Here is a 20720-nt window from a genome sequence, read left to right as displayed (position 1 = left end):
TCTTTGTAGCTTTGCTTCAATCCCCTGGACTTCTTAAAAATAACACTTTAACTTTCCAATATTTGCAAAATATTACCTAAACATTATTGCCTCAAAGAAATTTGGGCACTTGGGGAATTATTTCAACTCTGTCATTCACTGAATGTTATTTAGCATAATGGGTCAATAGTGCTATCCATATACCACATCACAGATTTTCCAGATGTGTACAAAAGTAGACTTGTGGTCTTGCTTTCACCATACATACTCCTCTCACATGTAAATTGCATCTTCCAATCCTGTAGTCATCTAAGATACAAACCTGAGCGATCTTTGAAAGTTCATGCAGTTGCTAAATCCAATCAGATTTACAGTGGCAAAAGATTCCTGGTGATACTCTATTATCAGGTGAATTTCACAAGAACTTTATATTACTCTTTCTGCTTCTTCCTTTTAGCCTTTTTAAATTTTATTTATTTATTTTTTATTTATTTTTTTTTGATACCAAGGATTGACCCAGGGGTACCACATCCTCATCCCTCTTTATTTTTTACTTTGAGACAGGGTCTCATTAATTCGCTTAGGGCCTTGCTAAATTGCTGAGGCTGGCTTTGAGCTTGAGGTCCTCCCACCTCAGCCTCCAGAGCAGCTGGGATTATAGGCAGGCGCCCCTGTGCCTAACCCTTTACTTCTTTCTTATATTAAAAATTGGTCTCCCTAAACCAGGCCCAGTGATGCACACCTGTAACCCCAGTGGCTCTAGAGGCTGAGACAGAAGGATCACGAGTTTCAAAGCCAGCCTCAGCAATGACGAGGTGCTAAGAAACTCAGTGAGACCTTGTCTCTAAATAAAATACAAAATAGGGCTGGGGATGTGGCTCAGTGGTTGAGTACCTCTGAGCTCAATCCCTGGTACAAAAAAAAAAAAAATTGGTCTCCCTACTTCTAGACTCTACACAGTAGAGTCAATTTAAGTACTTTGATCAGATTAATCTTTGTAAAGATTACCTGTATACTCTATATCACTTGGGTAAATTGTCTAACTTCCCTTGGCTAATATTTTTCTCATCCATGAAATCATGATAATACTTAGCTCATATTCTTGTTCTAAGTATTAAATGAGCTGCTGTATCTAAAGGACTGAGAATTTTAAAAGTGTATTTAGTGCAAAAGAAGTACTCAATTAGCATGACATAGCAGTGAGTGTAGTAGCAGCAGTGGTGTTAGTAGTTGCAGACTGTGACTCCTTTGCCCCCATTTCCCAGAGTAAAATAGAAAATTGTCCACCAATACTCAGTGACTTCTGAGATAATGCCCCAGGCACTTCCTGCCCTTTCTTCTATTGCACCTCTTCACATAGCCTACAACCTGATGTCCCCTGAACATTTTCTTCTCCACACTAGTAGGATAAAGAAGGAAAAAAAAAAAAAACACTTTACCCTTGGCAAGTTTAAGTAAACAGGGAAATTTATTGGAGAGTCACTGGAATATTTAGAGAATCTCTGGAAAGGATGAAGAACCACAACTCAGTAGGAATTTGGGCAGATCAAGGAACCTCACCTGTAGGATACTCTCATTAACCTGACTCACTAGCCCACAGGTTTTGCATTTCATCTCAGTTCAAAATTTGTTACATCCAGGTTTACAGAAGGTGATTAGCTTAGCTTGGTCAAGCATCTACCCCGTAATTAATTAATTATCCCAGGGAAATTACTCCTATTATTGGGGTAATCCCAAAGGAGAATGCTGTGAAACAGGCAGACACCTGGGAAGAATCTCCAGGGCCAGTCTTTGTACTCTTGCCCACACTCTCCTCCCTCTTCTCTCCTAGTAACCTACCCAGCTGGCAAGGTTCAACTCAAGTCTCATTTCATCTCTGAAGCCCCTCCCAACTTCTCTCCCAGCTACACCTCACACCTCCCCGCTGCCATGGTTACTCCCAGCTCCACCCACTGTGCTTCTACAGAAGCCCCATGACAGTGCCTCCCTCCTAGCGCATGCTCTGCTTTGATACTGGGGTTGTAGTTATGCATACCTGTGCCTTACCTTCCTCTACTCAAGGGTGAGTTCCTACCAAGCAGAGCATGTTGTCCTTCGTGGATGTTCTTGTCCCACATTTTACCTGGCACAGTGATTTATGTATGAATAGATGGCACCTGCCACAGTGGACAAGAAGGGTGTGACATTTGAAGCCCACTGAACTTCAAGAGGGGTCCTCACTGATCACATATTAGCAGTATGACTTGGAACAACTTTTACCCAGGGACCCTGGGCTCCTTTGTGGAAGTGAATAAACCATGTCTGCTTCAGAAGGATGTAAGAGGCAAGGGGGCTCACATATCACCCAGCTCGGTGTCTGGCACTTAAAACATGCTGGCTCCTTCCTTTCCAGGAAATGATAGATTTCATTTCTCTTTAAGAACAAACCAAGCTTGACAACATAGATGGTAATTTCGAGGTAAAATTCCCATAAATTAAAAATCAGATAATCCAGCCCTTTGAGTAATTAAGTGACCATAAATTTCATAATTGTTCAAAATCATAATTTTAAACAACATTTAAATGCAAATAATTGCTTAAGACTTTTTATCAGTGAACAAGAAGAAATGACTAGTCATGCTCAGACAGAGTAGGAAAAGACAGGTTAGAGGATACTTTGAAATTAAAAGCTTGCATGAAATAAGACTTAAGTCACTACCCCTAGGCCTTGTAATCCCAGTTACAGAAATTGTGCCAAAGGCACTCACTAGTATTTTACTAAAGCACTCCTGGTTTTCTAAAAGGAGTTTGAAGGTAAATAATGTAAATAGAAAAAAGAAAAGCTGCAAGTGGGTGCCAGCGATGAGACCCAGATGGAAAGCTGTAGGATATTACTTCAGACACATCTGGCTGCTCCCCGGCCCCCGTGGTAGTGGTGTCGGTGTTTATAGAGTTGCCTTTTTACATGTGACATAGTTAAACTTCAGATGGACAGTCTGGAGACTTCTGTGTTTATCTGTAGGTTAGTTTCGTAGAATGGGCTTTGAATCAAAGGCCTTGCTTAATCAGCTTTGATTCCTCTGCTAAGGAGCATTTTCTCATAAAGAGTGATTACTTCCCTTGGTGGCCACATCCATGGATCTTGCTGTGTGCCACCACCTCCTCTGTACCCAGCAAGTTGTAACTCTCTGCAGCTTTCTTAAGTCAAGACCACTGAAAGAAGAAATAAAGCCACATGGAAGACTTAGATTTGTTATCTTTGAAAGGGAAAAAAGCCAGTGTTTGAATGTGTAAGGGAAATCTTCTGTTTATATACACAGCAGAGTAAAAAGGAAGGAAAAATTAAATCATCTAAGAGAAAAAGGTGACATGATCTGAAATTCTCCTGATGCTATGTTTAAGGGGCTGCCTCATGAGAGCCTCAGGTAGGAATGGCATTTGCCTGAAATGTGTCATAACGATGAGATTCATCCTAAATTCATTTAGAGTCAGAGTTCATGCAGGGTGAGTAGGTGTTTCCAACACCCAGCATCCCTGCAGAGTTCTCCCTGTTATTGTACTGGTTGTGTTTCTCACATATAAGCCTTTAATTATTGGTATTGTTTGACAACAACAGGTCAAATATTTCTGCTGAGCACAGTTACTAAAATAAAAACTTAAAAATCACTCAACCGATTTTGGTGCAGGTTTAGAATATGCTAGGAATTATTAGACTGTGGATTCAGATGTCAATAAGAACCAGTCCCTGCGCTCAAAGAACTTACAATCTAGTGAAAGACATGGTGGGGAGAAGATCATTATGCAGCAGGAGAAGTGCTTTAGAATCAAAATGGGAGTGGGGGCAAGTGGGAAAGAAGAGGGCAGATGGTTAGTTAGGATTGTCTGGAGGATTTGACACCTATATTGAGTCTTAAAGGATGAATTTTTGATGTAACCAGCACAGACGAGGACTTCCCATGAGAGTGAGATCAGACCTGTAGATATAGAAGCTAAACCTGTGTGTTTCAAAACCAGCCCGGTGAGGCTGGGTCATACAGTGGGGTGGTACGGGAAGGTTGTAAGAGATAGAGCAGGGAAGCTAAGAAGTGCCAGATCGTGAAGGATCCCACATGACTTGGATTTTTGCCTTGAAAATGGTGATGAACCCTTAAGAGTATTCCAAGCTGAGGGTGACTTAGCCAAGTATATATTTTGTAAAGGCATCCTGCAAAGGGTGGAGTTTGTAGATGAGGGTAGGACCTGGCAAGCCTGGATACAGAGAACCATTCAGGAAGCTAATGCCTTCCCCATACCAGAAATTAATGTAGGAGGCTCTGACCTTAAGAATGTGAAGAAAACATGGATTAGAAAGGTATGGAGGGAACACACTTCAAGAGAGAGAAAGGAATGAAAATGAAAATAGCACATCTGGCACATCTGGCCCGGCTGGCCAGATCAGCGTTGCAAGAGCAGTTGGTTTTGTGTGGAAGTCAATGAGCTTGTTTTGCCATGTGTGGCATCTGACGTCTTTATGGATAGCCCTAAGCCAACTCTAGTAGGCAATCAAATATGAGGATCAGAGCTCAGAGAGATATCAGCCCTAGACATAGATTTGAAAACTCTCAGCATACTGTTTTTAAAGATATTGGAGTAGATGAGATAACCTGGGAAGAATGTATAGACAGAGGCAAAGAGCAGCTCCTTTAGAATATATGTAGCAAAAGGAGAACTTATAGGGATTTTTAAATAGTAGTCAGGGAAGAAAATTAGAAGAAAGAGATGCAGTAGAAGCCAACATAGGAGAAAGAAGGAGTAGCTCCAAGGGTCAGGCATAAGAGAGACCAAGCAGTGTTTGCCATTGGTAGTTATTGGTAACCATACAAGTACACGCAAGTAGTGGGTACAGAAACCAGATTGCTGTAGATTGAGGCAGTAGGCTGTTATTACATATGCCACAATTTAAAAATAAAGCACCATTTGAAGTATGTAACATAACATGCATATGTTGAAATGAGAAAGTGTCCCTTGTGTTGTCATCTTAGCCTAATGGTTCCTTGTGACCTCTTTCATTTAGTACCCTGAGCTGATGGTCGCTTCTTACAACAATAATGAAGATGCTCCCCATGAACCAGATGGAGTGGCCTTGGTTTGGAACATGAAGTTTAAGAAAACCACACCAGAATATGTCTTCCACTGTCAGGTAGGAGTCATCATAGTAAAAATAACCTACATCTCCAACTAGAACAAATATAGTTCATGCTGCATTGCATCTGTCTTATGTTGGGAGGAAGCACTGAGTTTAAAAATGGAATTGTTGACAATTTTGGAAAATTCCCCCACAGTAACCTAATGTTTTGGGAAAGTGGCAACCCTCCCCAAACAGTTAGGAAGCCTGGTTGGGGACTGTGTCATTTTCTTTCTATTTAAAACAGCCCCCATGAGGATGAGTTTATAAAGACCTCGCACTTATGAAGAAATTGTGGTGTACCACTTCCTTTGCTTCATAGCAACATATGCTTGCCCACCCACGTGGACATCCTCAGAGCACTACCATTTCAAGTTCCCTCCTTTCTCTGAAATGCAGTTCAGTGGATTTTGCCAATTTTAGGTCTACAGGCGCCATATTGTTTTGTAGATAATAATACTTGTGAAGCTGGGTTGGGGGAAGATTTACCACCAGTATTTCTCAAATTGTTGAGAAATGAAGATGCTATTTCTAGTTTGCAAGTGCAGATAATATCAAAGAGCTTTGGATATTTTACTCCTTGTGTCTACTGAGATGTGTCTTCTATTTGACATACTATGAGCTGAAATTATGCTACACTTGCACACATTCAGCTTTGCTCTGTTGCCATGACTCTGCCAAAATAACATGCCTTCTCATTGACCAATGCACCAATCTCTTTATTAATGCTCCTATCCTGTTATTATGCACAGGGAAAAGGAAAGCAAACATGCCAGTTCAAAGTTCCAGTTCCTCAAATATTACAATTCAGAATTACTAAGTGACAGATGGCTCTGAATACATCCACATTCGAAAAGGGTTGGTAAACCTGTAGATTTAGGGAAGCTTTGTGCCATTTTATATCTAAGAGCTGAGTAACTTTTTGAACTAAAATATGTTTAGACTTTAGAACATTATCAGATATAATTTGGGGAACAGGAGCTGCTGGAATAAAAAGTCCCAGCTTCAATGTGATTGAGTAACCTCTAACACTGGCCATGTTTTTCTAATTTACTATCTCAAAAACAACTTAACAAGAAGTCTAGGTCTGCATAGTAAATAACCTTTATTTTCTGAGCCTTTGAAATAAGAACACTTTTTTTCCTTTTTTTTTTTAAGGTTATCAAGTTTGTCAGCTCCTTCTGTAAACATAGAAGCACAAAAATCCTAATTTTGCTCAGTTTTAAGAGTTTTGCTGAATTGCCAGAAAAATGCTATAAAGATTCTGAGATAAAGAGAAGCACATTTTTAAAAAACTGCCTTTTAAACTACTCAAAATAACAGAAAGCATATTGTTAATTAAAAAAAAAATCCAAGAAGCACTCCATACTGTTTTAGTCAATATGTATAATATTTATTATAGTTTTTAAAAATTTAACTGTATTAAATAATTGTCAGAAGACTCAAAATAAAATATAATATATTTAATATTTACACCATTACATAAATAAACAAGTCAATAAATTGGAGGATGAAAATACTGAGTAAAGAAGCAAATTCTAAAGGTCTTCAGAATCAACTAGAATTTTTAAATTACTTGTTTTATCATATGACAGTAGTTGCTACTATCAAAGGAAGTGATCATCTTTTCCTTCTCCTAGTACCTTTGGGTTTATTCACTAAAGATTTCATCAACTGCATTAAATGTTAAATGGCCCAATGAATGTATTTTAGAACAAAATGCGCTTCTGTTTTTTTTTTTTTTTTTTTAAGTAAAAAAAAAAAAGCGGTGAGAGTACCTTGAATATTCACAAGATAAACACACCAAAGTTACCCAAAGATGCTGGGTGACATCTCTGTATCTCTCAAATTCCTATCTTTAATTCATCTGGTGACTAGTGGCAGATGGGGGCTCTAAACTCCACCTAATATTCCCACTGGGAAAACAGAAAAGTAAGAATGCTGATAAACTTTAAAGTTTTTAAACTTTAGGGTCCAAGTGACATGTGCAGAAGTTCGTGATGACAGACTTCAGGTATCAAAAGCTGTTCAATTGGTCTGGGGTTGTGGCTCAGTGGCAGAGCGCTTGTCTAGCAAATGTGAGGCACTGGGTTTGATTCTCAGCACCTCATATAAATAAATAAATAATAAAGGTCCATCGATAACTAAAAAAAAAATTTTTTTTAAAGCTGGGTTTTTTTTTTCAATTTAGCCATGCACATTTATAGATATTTAAAATCATGGTTGTGCTACTCAGATATAAACCATCAGTAGTTCATATAAAATGACATTGATATTCATGAAGGACATATTCATGAAAATTACAAAAATCCCAGTTACTAAATACTAGTACCAAACTAGTTTCTACCATTAAATTAATTGTCATAAAGTGATCTAAGAAACTGTAGGGGAAGAATGCAGGACAAACTCTCAGAGGGTAAACTGGAATGAACTCTGATCCCACTCAGGAAAGAAGGAAAGAGAAGAAGGGGGCAGATTGAAAGTAAATAAAGTCAGTCCTCTATATCCAAGGGTTCTGTATCCATGGATCAACCAAATGTGGCTCAAATATATATATATATATATATATATATATATATATATATATATATACACACACACATATATATTTAATTGCATCTGTACTGAACGCGTAAAGACATTTTTCTTGTCATTATTCCCTAAACAAAAAAGTATTTCAATAATTTACACAGCATTAATGTTACTTTAGGTATTACACATAATGTAGAGATGATGTTAAGTATTCAGGATGACACAGGAAGATGTTCGTGTTATATGCAGATACCATACAATTTTTAAAAGGGACTTGAGCATCTGCACATTTTGATATGTGATGAAGAATTTCTGAAACCAATCCCTCCAAGGACAGATATATGAAGCCCTTCTGAGGTCCCCTGGTATATTAGTCATCAACCAACAGGAGATATAGATCAGATAGACATTAGCTTTTCTAAATATATCCTTCATAGGTACATGAAAGAGAGCAAGCAAGAGAAAATTGGCTGATGAGACTTTGAGAGTTGACAAGTCTAAACTGTAGGATAGACCAGCAGGCTGAAGATTCCACTAAGGGCTGATACTGTAGTCATGAATCTATATCTGGAGAGCAGGCTAGCAAAACAGGGTTTCTATGTTACAGGCAGAATTGTTTTTTTCTTTGGACATCCTTGGTCTTTGCTCTCAAGGACTTCAGCTCCCTTTACAGAGGGTAATCTGCTCAAAGTGTACAGATATAAATGTTAGTCACATCTGAAAAATACCTTCACACCAACATCTAGTCTGCTGTTTAATCAATAAGTTGAGTACCATAGCCTAGCCAAGTTGACACATGAAATTAACACCTTTATTTTTTCCCCAGATCCAGGAAACCAGTATCTTTCACAACTCCCAAGATCCTTCCAATTCCAGATAACTGTGGAGTGATTAACTTTAGAAGTGCAATTATTAGGTACCAGGGAATGTGAGATTTCCTAAGCAATGAAAATGATACTAAAATGTATTAAGAATCTACTCTTGACATTCATTATCATAAATGTTCAGTGTCTCCAGGTGTACCTATGAACCACTTCAAAATCAGCTGAATTTTATTCCAGAGTTTGTGTCCTGCCTTATTCTATATTAGTAAGGGATGCAGCAAGGTGACACCATGCAGGTTCATGGCATGGTGTGGGAGTGGGGGCACTGAATAGAGAAGAATTGGAACAAACTGGGTTCTCCACCTTAGCTAATAATTGCAATGACTTGGGCAACTTTAAGAATGATGCCTAAGTTCTTCTGACAGAGATGCTGGTGTGTCTAACTTATTTACTTTGAAGTGTAGATGGGCAAACATGGGCATTGATAGCAAAGACTGTGTGACTTGTTCAAGCTTTATTTTGGGCTCCCTGCCATTTATAAGACATTGGTTGAATGTGGTCCTACACGGAGCCATCTTTACCATTTTCTGACCCTTAAGGAAAAATCAGAGGGCCCGTGGAATTAAAATATATATATCTGAGAAAGACAAAAATTCTTGCCCCTGACCTGTAGCTTTTCTCTTATATCCTTTCTGATTTTTGGTAAATCTTCATGTATTATAACTGGTATTTTCTGGACACTAACTCACTGAGATCAGGTCAGTTGAATGCATTTTCTCCTGGGTTATGTTAATAATTTCAAAATTTGACAGTCTGTTTAGTAGTCTGAGGATAAGGGAAACTTTATTATAAGTATGTTTTTATAATTTCAGAATAACTGCATTAGCTGCCCCTTTCTCAATGATCTCCACTGATTTCTTCATCTTTTCTCCAAGTGTATAATTGCTCACAAATCCAGTGGCTCAGAAGAGCATTGTTTCAGGCACTAGAAAGAAAATGCATAAGAAACACATCAACACAGTCTTTTGTAAAGACTGATAGGCTTTTAACATAATCATAATAAGATTTCAGTCTGAAGATTCTTGTCTCTGTTATGAGTAATGAAGCCAAATACCTTCTCCTTTCGTGGGCAGTTTCATGTCTTTACTAAGCTGAATTTTTGGTGTGGGTTCTAGTCTTGCATTTTTTTTTTCTATTTTCATTTCAATAAAAGCTGTCTATACTTGGAAAATATCTGTGGACTCTGCATAGAAATCAGCCACACAGCCCCATCACAGACTGGCAGTGCTCCTGCTGCCTTCTGTAGTGGCTTCACACACTGTCATTAGATTATGTGTCTGACCAGCCTGCATTGCTTACCCTGGTGTGGTCTTTCTCTTTTAAATGGAATGAATAGAATCAGAAATATATATCTTAGAATTAGCTGCACTGAAGTAAGTAGAAAAGCTATATTTAGAGGTTTAACATGGTCAGAGGTTTTTATTTTTACTTTTTTCCTGATTGGGTTTCTTTGTCCTTGGCCTCCTCTTTTCAAGGGTGATCTGACAGTGACCTGAAACTGACCATAACCTGAACACACTCACTGTTCCAGGGAGAAAACAGAAATGTGAAACGGGGCTATATCAACTAACCTCATTGGTGCCAGGGTTTCAAACCCTCAGTTGTACTTTTTCCTACGTGTGGCTTCACTTCTCATTAAGACTCTATAAAGATTGCAGATGAGATTGCAACTCCTGGCCTCAACTGCCCAGCGTCTGGTTCTGCATGAGATTCCCACTAACCTCAAAGAGAGTTCTGCCTGCCTGCCAGGAGTGATGGTAAATGCAGGAGGATATGTGGGCTGGTGGTTAGGACAGGGACAGAAAGTCAGGACTTTTAGCTGTTTCCTGACTGACCATCCTACTGGGTGACCCATGGTGAGTTGTGAAGGCTCTGGTGTTAAACCTCCTGATCCCCTAAAAAGAAGTCTTCCCGGGAACCCTGTCTCTGGTAGAATTGCAAGGTTTGTTTTAATACATTGGATTTCTATTACCATCAATTTTTGTTGAACCCAGACTGTGGTTCATAATACAAATCTTTAATCTTTGTGGGGACACAAAAATGTATATTGATTTAATTTTATAAAGTAGATTATGACCAGAGAAGTGTTAGAATCTGACTTTAGGATTTTTAAATCTTATTTTTTAACACAAAAGGAGGGGTAACTTTCTTATAGCCTGGCTGATGAAAAGACATTTCTTAAGATTTTTCTCTTGGCTGTACTCAGAAGTGGTTGCTGGAAGTCAAAAAGACAGGAAGAAAAAATTGTTCTTTGACAATTAAGGCTTGGTATACATTGAGTTCCTGGAATTCACAATGAAAGCATATAATAGATACTTCGTAATTGGTAAATAAACTCCATGGTCAAGAACATGCAAACCAAAGTGAGACCCAGACAGTTTTCAATGTACCTTAAAATCGGAAAACAAGAGGAAACCTCAACCAGTATTATAAGATTATGACACATACTTCAAGGTACAAAATCATGGAAAATTAAAGATTCCATAGGACATAACGATAAAATTAAGCTCTTACGTAAAAGATGTAAATTAGTACGGATCAGACCAGAGGAGCAGCTAGCAGCACAGCATTGCTGTTTTGTGTCTTTAGGAAAGGGCCCATGGGAGTTCAAACCAATGTGCTAAAATGAAAGGCAGACATTTGGAAACACTTCTTTTATGCCAATTGAGTATGACTGGTCCAATGATCGAGGCTTGAGCTAGACGCTGATTCTTATTAAATCAAGCAGCAGGAACTTCATTTTCTGTTTTGGCCCAGGAAACTGGAAGCAGAAAAACTGCCTTGCCAGTTTTCATTCTTTATCTACCCTCTTCTGGGATCTTCTCCAATGAGTAACTCAAGAAGAAGCAGAATGAGTCACTGAGATACATCCAGGGAAATTCGAATTTTCAGCTGGATTATAGCAAAGAGATTGTATCCAAGGTGATTTCTCATCTGAGATCAACAATGAAGGTGCTTGTACACCTCTCTGATGTCGTTCTGAACCAGGGAGTTATCTGATGGGAGGGATGTCATGAGACAATACCTTTGAGCAAACTATTTTAAGTTGTTTTGGTTTGCTATGATGTACTACAAATGATCAAGCTGAAGTTTCCTACTATTATAAACACTATATAATACTCTTTAGTAGGATACTCCATTAAGGTGCCATATATTGTAGATATAGAACCCAGAATTGCAGACTGTGTTCAGCTTCCTAAATCTTTTTGCCCTGTCCTAACCCATCGGAACAGGGCCTTATCCAGTAGTGCTCCAAGGCACGGCCCTAGGAGTCACTGATGCTGTGCAGTGAGAGCCAGAGGGCAATATGAGCAAGCTCTTCTGGTCTGTCAAGTTGTTCTCCCCATCCCCCAGTCATCCACTGAGGTCAAAGAAACCTTGATCTCAGGAAAGTGGGTGTTCTAAGAGGTCTGGACTGAACATTTGGGGGAAGGAGGCCCTATCTACCTCTTAGAATCACTGTGAAGATTAAAGAGATAATATAGGTATGTAATTAGCTTGGGCTGCCATAACAAAATACCATAGATAGAATGGCTTATAAGCAGCAATTATTCCCACATCTGTGGAGGCTGGGATGTCCAAGGTCAAAGCTGACTCAGTTTCCTGTAGGGACTTCCTTTCTGGCTTGTAGATGATGCCTTCTAGCTGTGCCCTCACACATGAAGAGAGAGCATGTGCACAGGAATTCTCTGATGTCTTTTCTTATAAGGACAATGATCCTGACCTATCTGGTCCCTGCCACCTTCATTACCTCCCCAAGCCCTGTTTCTAGATACTATCACATAAGTTGTTAGGGCTTTAGCATAGGAATTTGGAAGGAAAGGGACACAACTCATTCTATAGTAATAGGTGAACCTACCTAAAATATGGAAGTATTTCTTTTGTGTTTAGTTGTTGCACTGTCATTGTATAATAATCACGTGGGAAGAAGCCAAAACCTTGACTTAGAATGTCAAAACCATTCTAAATATCAAGAATGTCATTTCCTTACCCACTCATTTATTCATTCATTCAACATATATGTACAGGGTACTATCATGGCCAAGCCTACCCAGCAATGATTGGCTGGAGTTGAGAAGTGGCTATTCCCTCACCATAAGAACATTTCAGTTTTCCCTAATCTCCACCAGGTTTAATGTTTTTCATCACCTGACAAATTCCCTTGACCATGTTCACATTAGTCAGATCCTCATGTATGCTCTTTATATATAAATGCCAAGTGAAGAGAAGGACTCAAACCATTCCAAAGTTCTCTCATCCCAATCACTTAACCATTTATTTTCTGCTTAAATTATGATCAAATATTTACCATGCCAGTAAGGAAAGCAGGGAAGCAGTTAAGTGCATAATGGTTAAGAACAGGCTATGGGACTACACTGCCTGGATTTATAACTCAGTTATACCACTTAGGAGCTGTGGCAATCAGCAACCCAAAGGGCATTAGAAGTCTAAAACAATATATATAAAGCTCTTAGTGTCAGGCACATAGTAAATACCCAATGAATGTCAGATTTGATTATTACCTGATATGCAAGAATGAACTCCAGAATATGTATTTATCTATGTGTTCTGAACAAACAGCAGGAATGTGGGTCCATTTGTGCCAGGCATTGCATCTTTAGTGCTGAATGGGGGAGATTGTGACTGAAAAGTCTGGAGGGAGAGATCAGGTAGCTATGCAGAAGGGGGTGCTGAGGAACCTGGGGAAAGGTCTCTTTCCAGCCAGTACAAAAGGAGCTCAGTGTTTGAATAACTGATAGGGTATACTGGTGTAAATGGCTTGACTACCATCCCTGCTGCTGTGCTTCTGCCACATGCTAGGCACCCGTGCATTGACTTTTTTGGCTTAACTGCTCACACTGATGGCCCCAGGCACAGGCTTTATAAAGGAACCCTCTAGTCCCTGTGTAGCTCCATGACTGTATTGAGTTCTGTGTGGACTAACAGGCCATTTGCTACGCTTCATGCACTCTGTGGACTCTGGAGTCAGAATGAGGAAACAGGGCCAACAAGTATATTCCACTTTCATCTAAGACCAGTTTGGCATCTCGTGAAGAGCTGTCCCTCCCAGACACGCTTATGGCCTGGGCTCTGCTCCCCTTAGCGGGGCTTGCATTCTGTGGAATACCAGATTGTGCTTTTTCTTTATCCTACATTTTTATATAGGCAGGAGCAGATATAAAAGAGTAGCAAGTGTTCTGAGAGGAAAGCTAAGTCTCAGAAGAGCAGTGCTGTCCCTCTGAGGTCTATGTAGGGGAGACCTCATTCTTGAGAAGCAATTAGGGAGAAGCAGGGGGTAGCTGTAGTGTTGACCCAGGCCATAGTAGTGCCTACCAGGAGCATGCTAAGGCCACTGCCACCTCCAAGAGGGATGCCTGTCATTGCTTTGATTTTTTATATTGCATGAACAGAATCACCTTGAAACTTCAGACCATCTATTTCTTTAAAAAAAAAAAATTAGCCATCTGTGAACTAGAGCCAAATGGAGCTATTTGAACATGCTATGTTTTAATTAATACAAAGACTCATATTTCCCCAGTCATATTGTTATTTCAGTTTATCTCAAACAATTTCAGCACAACTTAATTCTTGAAATTATTTGAGAGCATTTATTTATCAAAGAGAATTTCTGGAAACGGAACTGCCAATGTTACTTGGAGGAACTGTTTTCTAACCTTTGTCATAACAAATAGTCTATGCTTGGCAATTACTCATTTTTTAAAAGACATGTTTATTGTTAGCCAAAAAAAAAAATTAAACAAGGTGTTGTTTTTCTCATAGGTGAACAATTTAACTTAGTTATTTTTAACTATAATCTCCTCAAGAATATATTGAGCTTATTGTATCTTACATGCTACAAATCATTGTTAACATAATAATTTTATAACTTCTACTTTTTAAATTCCCTAAAGCTGATGTTTTCTGCTCTTGACTTGTTTAAGAAGTATTCGCAGCACCCATGTATAATAAGGTATGTTATTTAGTAGTGCTGCTTTGCTTCTCTGATAACTTAGTCTAGTATTATATTGAGTAGTTGAAATTAAATCAAAGTATGCCTTATGTACAACAAAAGCCTCTAATTTTCTTTAAAATAAGTTTATTACAAATATATTGTCCCCTAAATAATGAAGAAAATAGGAGGAAAAATTGTCCACAAGTGCCCATATGCACACAAATGTACACACACTCACACACACACACACACAAAGCTAAAATCCTAGTCAAAAGCTCTATTTCATAAAAGAGAAGTATAGTGATGTTGATGGTTTGCCAAAACCTCAAGGAGTGACAAAATCCACAGAGTGTCCTGAAAGAGATGCCTTTGCAAAACCATGCTTCTCCAGATGGTTTAGATTAGAGATGTTGAAAAACACATGGCAACATTAGTTTGGTTTAGAATTCATAGTTAATTCAGTAGATAAAATAATGCAAATTTGAAACCCTATCCTATATATCAGAAAAATCATCAAATCTTATGATTGCTCTTAGGGGAGGTTGGTATGTGATGTGTTGATTTTTAAATGATCTAATTGTAATAATAAAATTAACCAAGAAGAGGTAAAGAAAGGATGCAACTGTAAGAGGGAAACTTTCTTCTCTGCAGAATCTTTATTCCTTTCAGCTGTCATATCCAATCAATTTGTATGGGATACGACACCCAATTGTCATTTCCTGAGATATACTATGTGAAGAGGTCATGTTACAGAGACAACATGAAAAAATGGAAAAAATAATTTCAGAGTATGATGCCAAGAGAAGCCAAAGTGTTCCTAAAGACCACAAAGTGTTGCCCAGATTCCCCTCACCTTGCTAATAATAGCAGAGAAGCAGCTTACCCACAAGATTGTCCCTGGGTTTATTCATCTTTTCCTCTTGTACACTTTATAAAAGAGAGTGCTCTTGGTCTATGTTTTAGTAAATGCTTTTCCCTTATCTGTGACTGTTTATCTTGATGGGGGATCTGTGTGAATAGCAACACCACATAGTGTGTTCTCTGGCACAAGGATGTATAGCAATTGCCCCAAGGTCCCAAAGCCTTTATCACTAAAAGCCTGATTCTTACTTTCCTCTTCCTTTGTGCCTAATATCTACTGCATCCCACCCTCTGATCCTACAGCTGTGTAGCCTGCAAACAATACCTGGAAAAGAACTTCTGTATGGGAACAGTATTAATTTAATGATGTGCTACCTGCTGCAGAAAGAAAACTGTTCCATTGATACCTTAGAATTGCCACTAGAAGAATGTCCACTGAAGGATTCCAACTCAGAAAAGCAACACAAGGAAAATATGGGACAAAAGATTCTACAAAAGTAGAATCCAAAATTTTCAAACAATCATGTCTGGCCCCTGAACGACTTGGCTGTCAAAGTGACACCATATTTAGTTCTCCCTGAAAGTAACACATTTTGAGCATTTTCCAAGCATTAAAAACTGGAATCATAGTTTTTAATGCCTGAAGGGAGCTCCACTGTAAGGGCTCTCTCTCATCCAGCAAGGAGGTCCACGGAACAGGGTAGAAGAGAGTGTGGCTGCGGAGTCACTAATTAAGACCTCAGAAGACCAAGCAGGAAGCAGGTCTGATTTTATTCCACAGTTACCATGTATACTCAGGCAGTAGCTAAGCACATCACAGGCAGCCACCAATGCAATTTCTGCTAACTGTCCTTGCAGCAACCAATCAAGGAGTGGGCCATGAAGCAAGTGCAGGGACACAACACATGGCCTCACACCCAGGACTGTGCCTACCGGGTATGCATCCATGCACTTGTCTCCACACTCCACCATCAAAGCAAAGGTGCTTCTTTGACAGCAAGGACATGCACATGCATGCAGAGAAAAATATGAGGGAGAGTTGGGAGATCCTGTGCACAGAATTTGTATGAATTGATGAGTATTTCTTTTAAAATTTGTTTTTAATTAAAACATAATTATACATATCTACAGGGTATGCTGGGATGTTTTGATACACCTATACATTATGCAATGATAAATCAGGGTAATCAGCCTATCTCTTACCTTGTACATTTATCATCTATTTGTGGTAAGAACATTCAGTCCTCTCTTGTATGATTTTTTAAATACTCAATACAACATTATAAATCATAGTCACCCTACTAAGCAGTAGAACTCCAGAGCTTTTGCCATCTAACTATAACTCTATACCCATTGACAATCTTGCCCTAGCTTTCCTTCTCTTCTTCTATTATAAATTTTATTTTGTTTTAGCAATAAAATCATTTTATTAGCTAGTCTTAACCACTGAGCAATCATTCTACATACATACTGATGTAATTTTTTTAACATGTTAATGACATCGTGTCACCCTTGCCATGACAATTGTTGAAAAGATTTCACTTTGGGGGGAGGTACATATAGAAAGGAAACCCCTACCTCCGCCCCCTTCTCACCTCCCAAGCCATGCTTCTGATCATGACTCCTACCTGCCTAGTAGCATTTCCTTTAATATGTTTAGTCAAATTTGTGAGGACTTGGCTGTTTTCAGAACCTGATTTCACTGGATTAACCCCTCTGTACATTGAAAGCTGCAGAGACACAAATCTTCTTTCAAACCTTACAATGCATTCTCCCCTTTGTCAAAGGAACATTTGAGTCAAGTTCCATAAAAGATTGTGAATATTTGACTACATGGCAAAAGGCAGCCAGTTGTCAGATCACATAGAGTTTATTGAAGAAGACCAGACTAATTAAATGATTTTTTTAAATAAATCACACTCTCCAAACTGTCCTTTGTAAAAATAAGAATTTCCATACTATCAATTCCTCTGATTTGGATCATTGTTACAGAAGTGAGATATAGCACCAAGACTATGTGATAAACTTGAACTTGTGATAGAACATTAGGAGCCTGACAACTTTAATCAAGAGTTAAGAGTTTTGCCATTTGCATATTGTATCACATAATTGGTAACTGTAAAATGTTTGCAAGACCAAGAAACTCTTTCCCCACAGTAGTTATTTAATTAGCAAATTCTGTCTGCGAGCCCCCAAGAATATAAAGGGGAACTTGTTACCCTTTGTTATCCTGTAATAATTGCATAATTAGGCATTATTTGTGTTCTGGGAATAATGTCAAAATAAATGAGAAAGGGGCTCTGTAAGCTTCTCAGACCTGTTAGTCAAAATTTAAATTAAAACTTTTTTTTTGAGAATTCTTATGGATTTTTTTTTTTAATATTGTGGATTTTTTCCTATAGGATCCAAGAGTATTGTATCTTATCTATCAATGGAGTAAATTCAAGCCACAAATAGATTACATTACTGTTCTTCACCTTGTTTTTCTAAAGTTATGAATAAAGCAAGTAAATAATATATTGCTATTCTACATAGCTCCTAAGGACAACCCTCAGTGAGCTGCAGATGGGACTAGTTCATATCAATAGTGTTGGAGTACAAAATTTTGAGGTGGCCCTGTAACAAAATGAGATACTTTGGGAGGAATGAAAACGCAGAAATAGGGCAAAGTTTTTCATAATTAATACAATTTGCCAACAAAATAGAATCAGAAGTTTTCAAAAAAAATTTGCTGGGCTTTTAGGGAGAGATTCTCAAAGCAATGCATTCTGAGAATTTTCCAAGTATAAAAACTGGAACTGTACGAACATAGCCCCACCATCAAAGGACACACACACACACACAGAAAAATGGGAGAACTGGGAGACCCAACCTCAGTTTGATAGCCGATTGACTCAAAGAAAAACATTCTGAGCCTCTGTACAGACACTTTTCCCCCCAAAAGATCAATGGATTTGTATTGCCTAGTTCGCATGTGTGAGAGTGAGAAAGATGAGCAGGAAGTGTTGGCTCCAAGTGTGGCCTGGGTGCAGAAGCCTAGATCAAGGCACATACTGATCAACGCCCAAAGCCTCACTCCTTGGTGCTGTGACTGTCTTCTCTCTGGCTGTGAGCCTGAGGGCCATGACCTGTTTCACTAGCTAGCTAGGTCACTACCCACCTGTGTTCCAACAGTGAAGTTGGACCAAGAGGACAGGAAGCCCCCTGCACTGCTCAGATCTATACACACTCAAGCCACTGTGTTTATTATTCCTTGAGGGAAGGCTCTGCCCTTAAAGGCTGATCCCACTGGGGTGGGATGGCAGGCAGAAGGTGTGCCATGAACAACAAGGCTGTATTCTTAACATATGTTTAATTTGAGTAGTTCTCCTCCTTTAAAATACCTCTTGATTCTAAATCCACATCCTGATTTGCCCACTCTTGTTACCATTTTCGGCTGCCTGTTCTGAATTAATTCTTTGAGGTAGTCATTCCCCCAGGCGGTGGGGAGGGGGGGTTGGGGAGGGATGAGAAGAGAGATGCAAGGTTGGGAATGTGAATGAAAAAGAAGGAAGAAAGCAAAGGAGGGAAGGGATCATTAACCAGAGTCTGCTTCCATGAGCTGGATTGTCTTTGAGCTGTGGAGGAAAGAAGAGATAGAGGAAGAAGAAAACACAAGTAAAAGCCCTGGAAAGTTTACCCGCTGCATCCCTACTGAGGAATGAAGCTCATTTTTTTTTTTTTTTTTTGGCAATAGAGCTCAATTTACAGATTATTTTGATTCTCTGTCGTACTTCATCTCAAAGAATTGGTATAATCTAAAAAAGTGGTTAAAATTATTAAAACAGTTTCCATAGTAGAAAATTAAATGATTTTACTAACTGTCAAAGTCAGTGTTTAAACTGAAATAATTTGAATTATATTTCATATAGTGATCATGTCACTGGGATGTCTAAACATTCTTTGTAAAAGTAATGATCCCTGATTCTGATTTCTCATCAACAGAAAACTGACTAAAGGTTAGGAAGATTAGCCACCAATGGCTGTTATTTGTAAAATCTAAAGACAAGGCTGGTTTCCTTGAGGAATTTTTCATTTAAATATATTCTCCACCTTGGAACAATTAACCCTTTGAGAGACTTTCTCGATTTTTCTTAGGTAAATTTTCTGCTCAGAGGACCATGAGAGTACTTCAAATCCTTGATTTAAAATGAACTTGGAAGTGAAATAGAACTCTTTTATGCTATTAAAACAAAAAACAATTTTAATAGATTTCTAATAGATATTAAGTGAGCTAAATATTATATTGCTTCATATCATCTCATTCATCTTCAGTCTATCCATCTGTTTATGCATCTAGTGCAGGCTGGCAGTGCTAGGCTGGTTTAAAAATGAAGTTATTTTAGTAGTATAGACCATATTTCTCTACCACTTAAGCCCTATGGTCTCTTAAAAATTTTACACTGTTTTCTGGGAGCTCCCAAAGGAGGTTGCAATTGTGCAAATGATAAGGCTCCAGTGACCGCCTGTGAAGCTAAAAGCAGTTTGCAGGACTTCAGCGTCCAAGTCCCTGGGCCTCATTCTTTGCTCTGTCCCCATCTTCATCCATGAACTATCCTTCACTCACTGCAGAGTGAGTTTTATTACTCTGTGCTGGTTTCATTTGGTGAAGCAACTGTTATTGATAACGATGCTTTGTGACCCCAAGTAGCCCATTGACTGCTAGGAATTCCAGAGAGTTCAGTCAGGGAATATCCCATAAAGAAGGGAACAGAACGACTCTATCCCTCAAGTGTGTATTCTTTGTCTCAAGGAAACCTATGCAATGCAAATTGGTATTCCACACCATCTCCCAAAGTTCATAATAAATATAGTCTTTGTAGTTTACAGATAGTACCTTAGCAAATGGAGTTCTGGCAGATCTGTCCCACCGGTCTGCTCTTCATGCCTGTCCAAATGTGAAAACTGATTATGCTCAAACTTGACTGTTTAATTTTATTTCAGGTTCAAAAGGTGATAGTCTTTACTGTTAGGGCAGACTACATTTTATCCAGAACAATTCAATACATATTTATTGTGCCTAGCGCTATGTGAGGTACTGAAGCCATAATGATAAATACATCCTGTTTCCTGCCTTTGAGGAATCTGTCCCTCCTCCATAATCAATAGCAAGAATGAGTGATCGGAGAATGCAACGTACATACTGAAATAATCAGTGCACGGTTTACCCAGAACAGCCAGCTACAGTGTCCCCTGGCTTAGGACAGTCTGAAAGGTTGACAGCGGAGCAAACATAGGGATGGTTATGTTGGTTGATGGAAAAGGTCTTTGGAAGTCTGAGTTAGCTCCCATTAGGAGGCAGGCGACCTCACATGAAGAATACCTACCT

At 38.8% G+C, this 20720-nt stretch overlaps 1 protein-coding gene across 5 annotated transcripts in view; it reads left to right on the top strand.

Annotated features, from left to right (window-relative positions):
* Dync1i1 (dynein cytoplasmic 1 intermediate chain 1) overlaps positions 1 to 20720 on the top strand; it is a 296210-nt gene that overhangs the window by 190308 nt on the left and 85182 nt on the right. For all 5 annotated transcript variants that reach the window (XM_058572177.1, XM_058572178.1, XM_058572176.1 and 2 more), the window contains one exon: positions 5012 to 5137. In XM_058572177.1, the coding sequence (XP_058428160.1) occupies positions 5012 to 5137 (126 nt within the window). The remainder of the gene's footprint in view (positions 1 to 5011; positions 5138 to 20720) is intronic.

Source organism: Marmota monax, unplaced genomic scaffold (genome assembly GCF_021218885.2).
Source record: "Marmota monax isolate L192 unplaced genomic scaffold, Marmota_monax_Labrador192_F-V1.1 WCK01_AAM20220418_F8-fsc00144, whole genome shotgun sequence".
NCBI classification, from domain to species: Eukaryota; Metazoa; Chordata; class Mammalia; order Rodentia; family Sciuridae; genus Marmota; species Marmota monax.
Note: the sequence above shows the minus strand (reverse complement) of the source record. Positions and strands in the feature narration are given on the sequence as shown.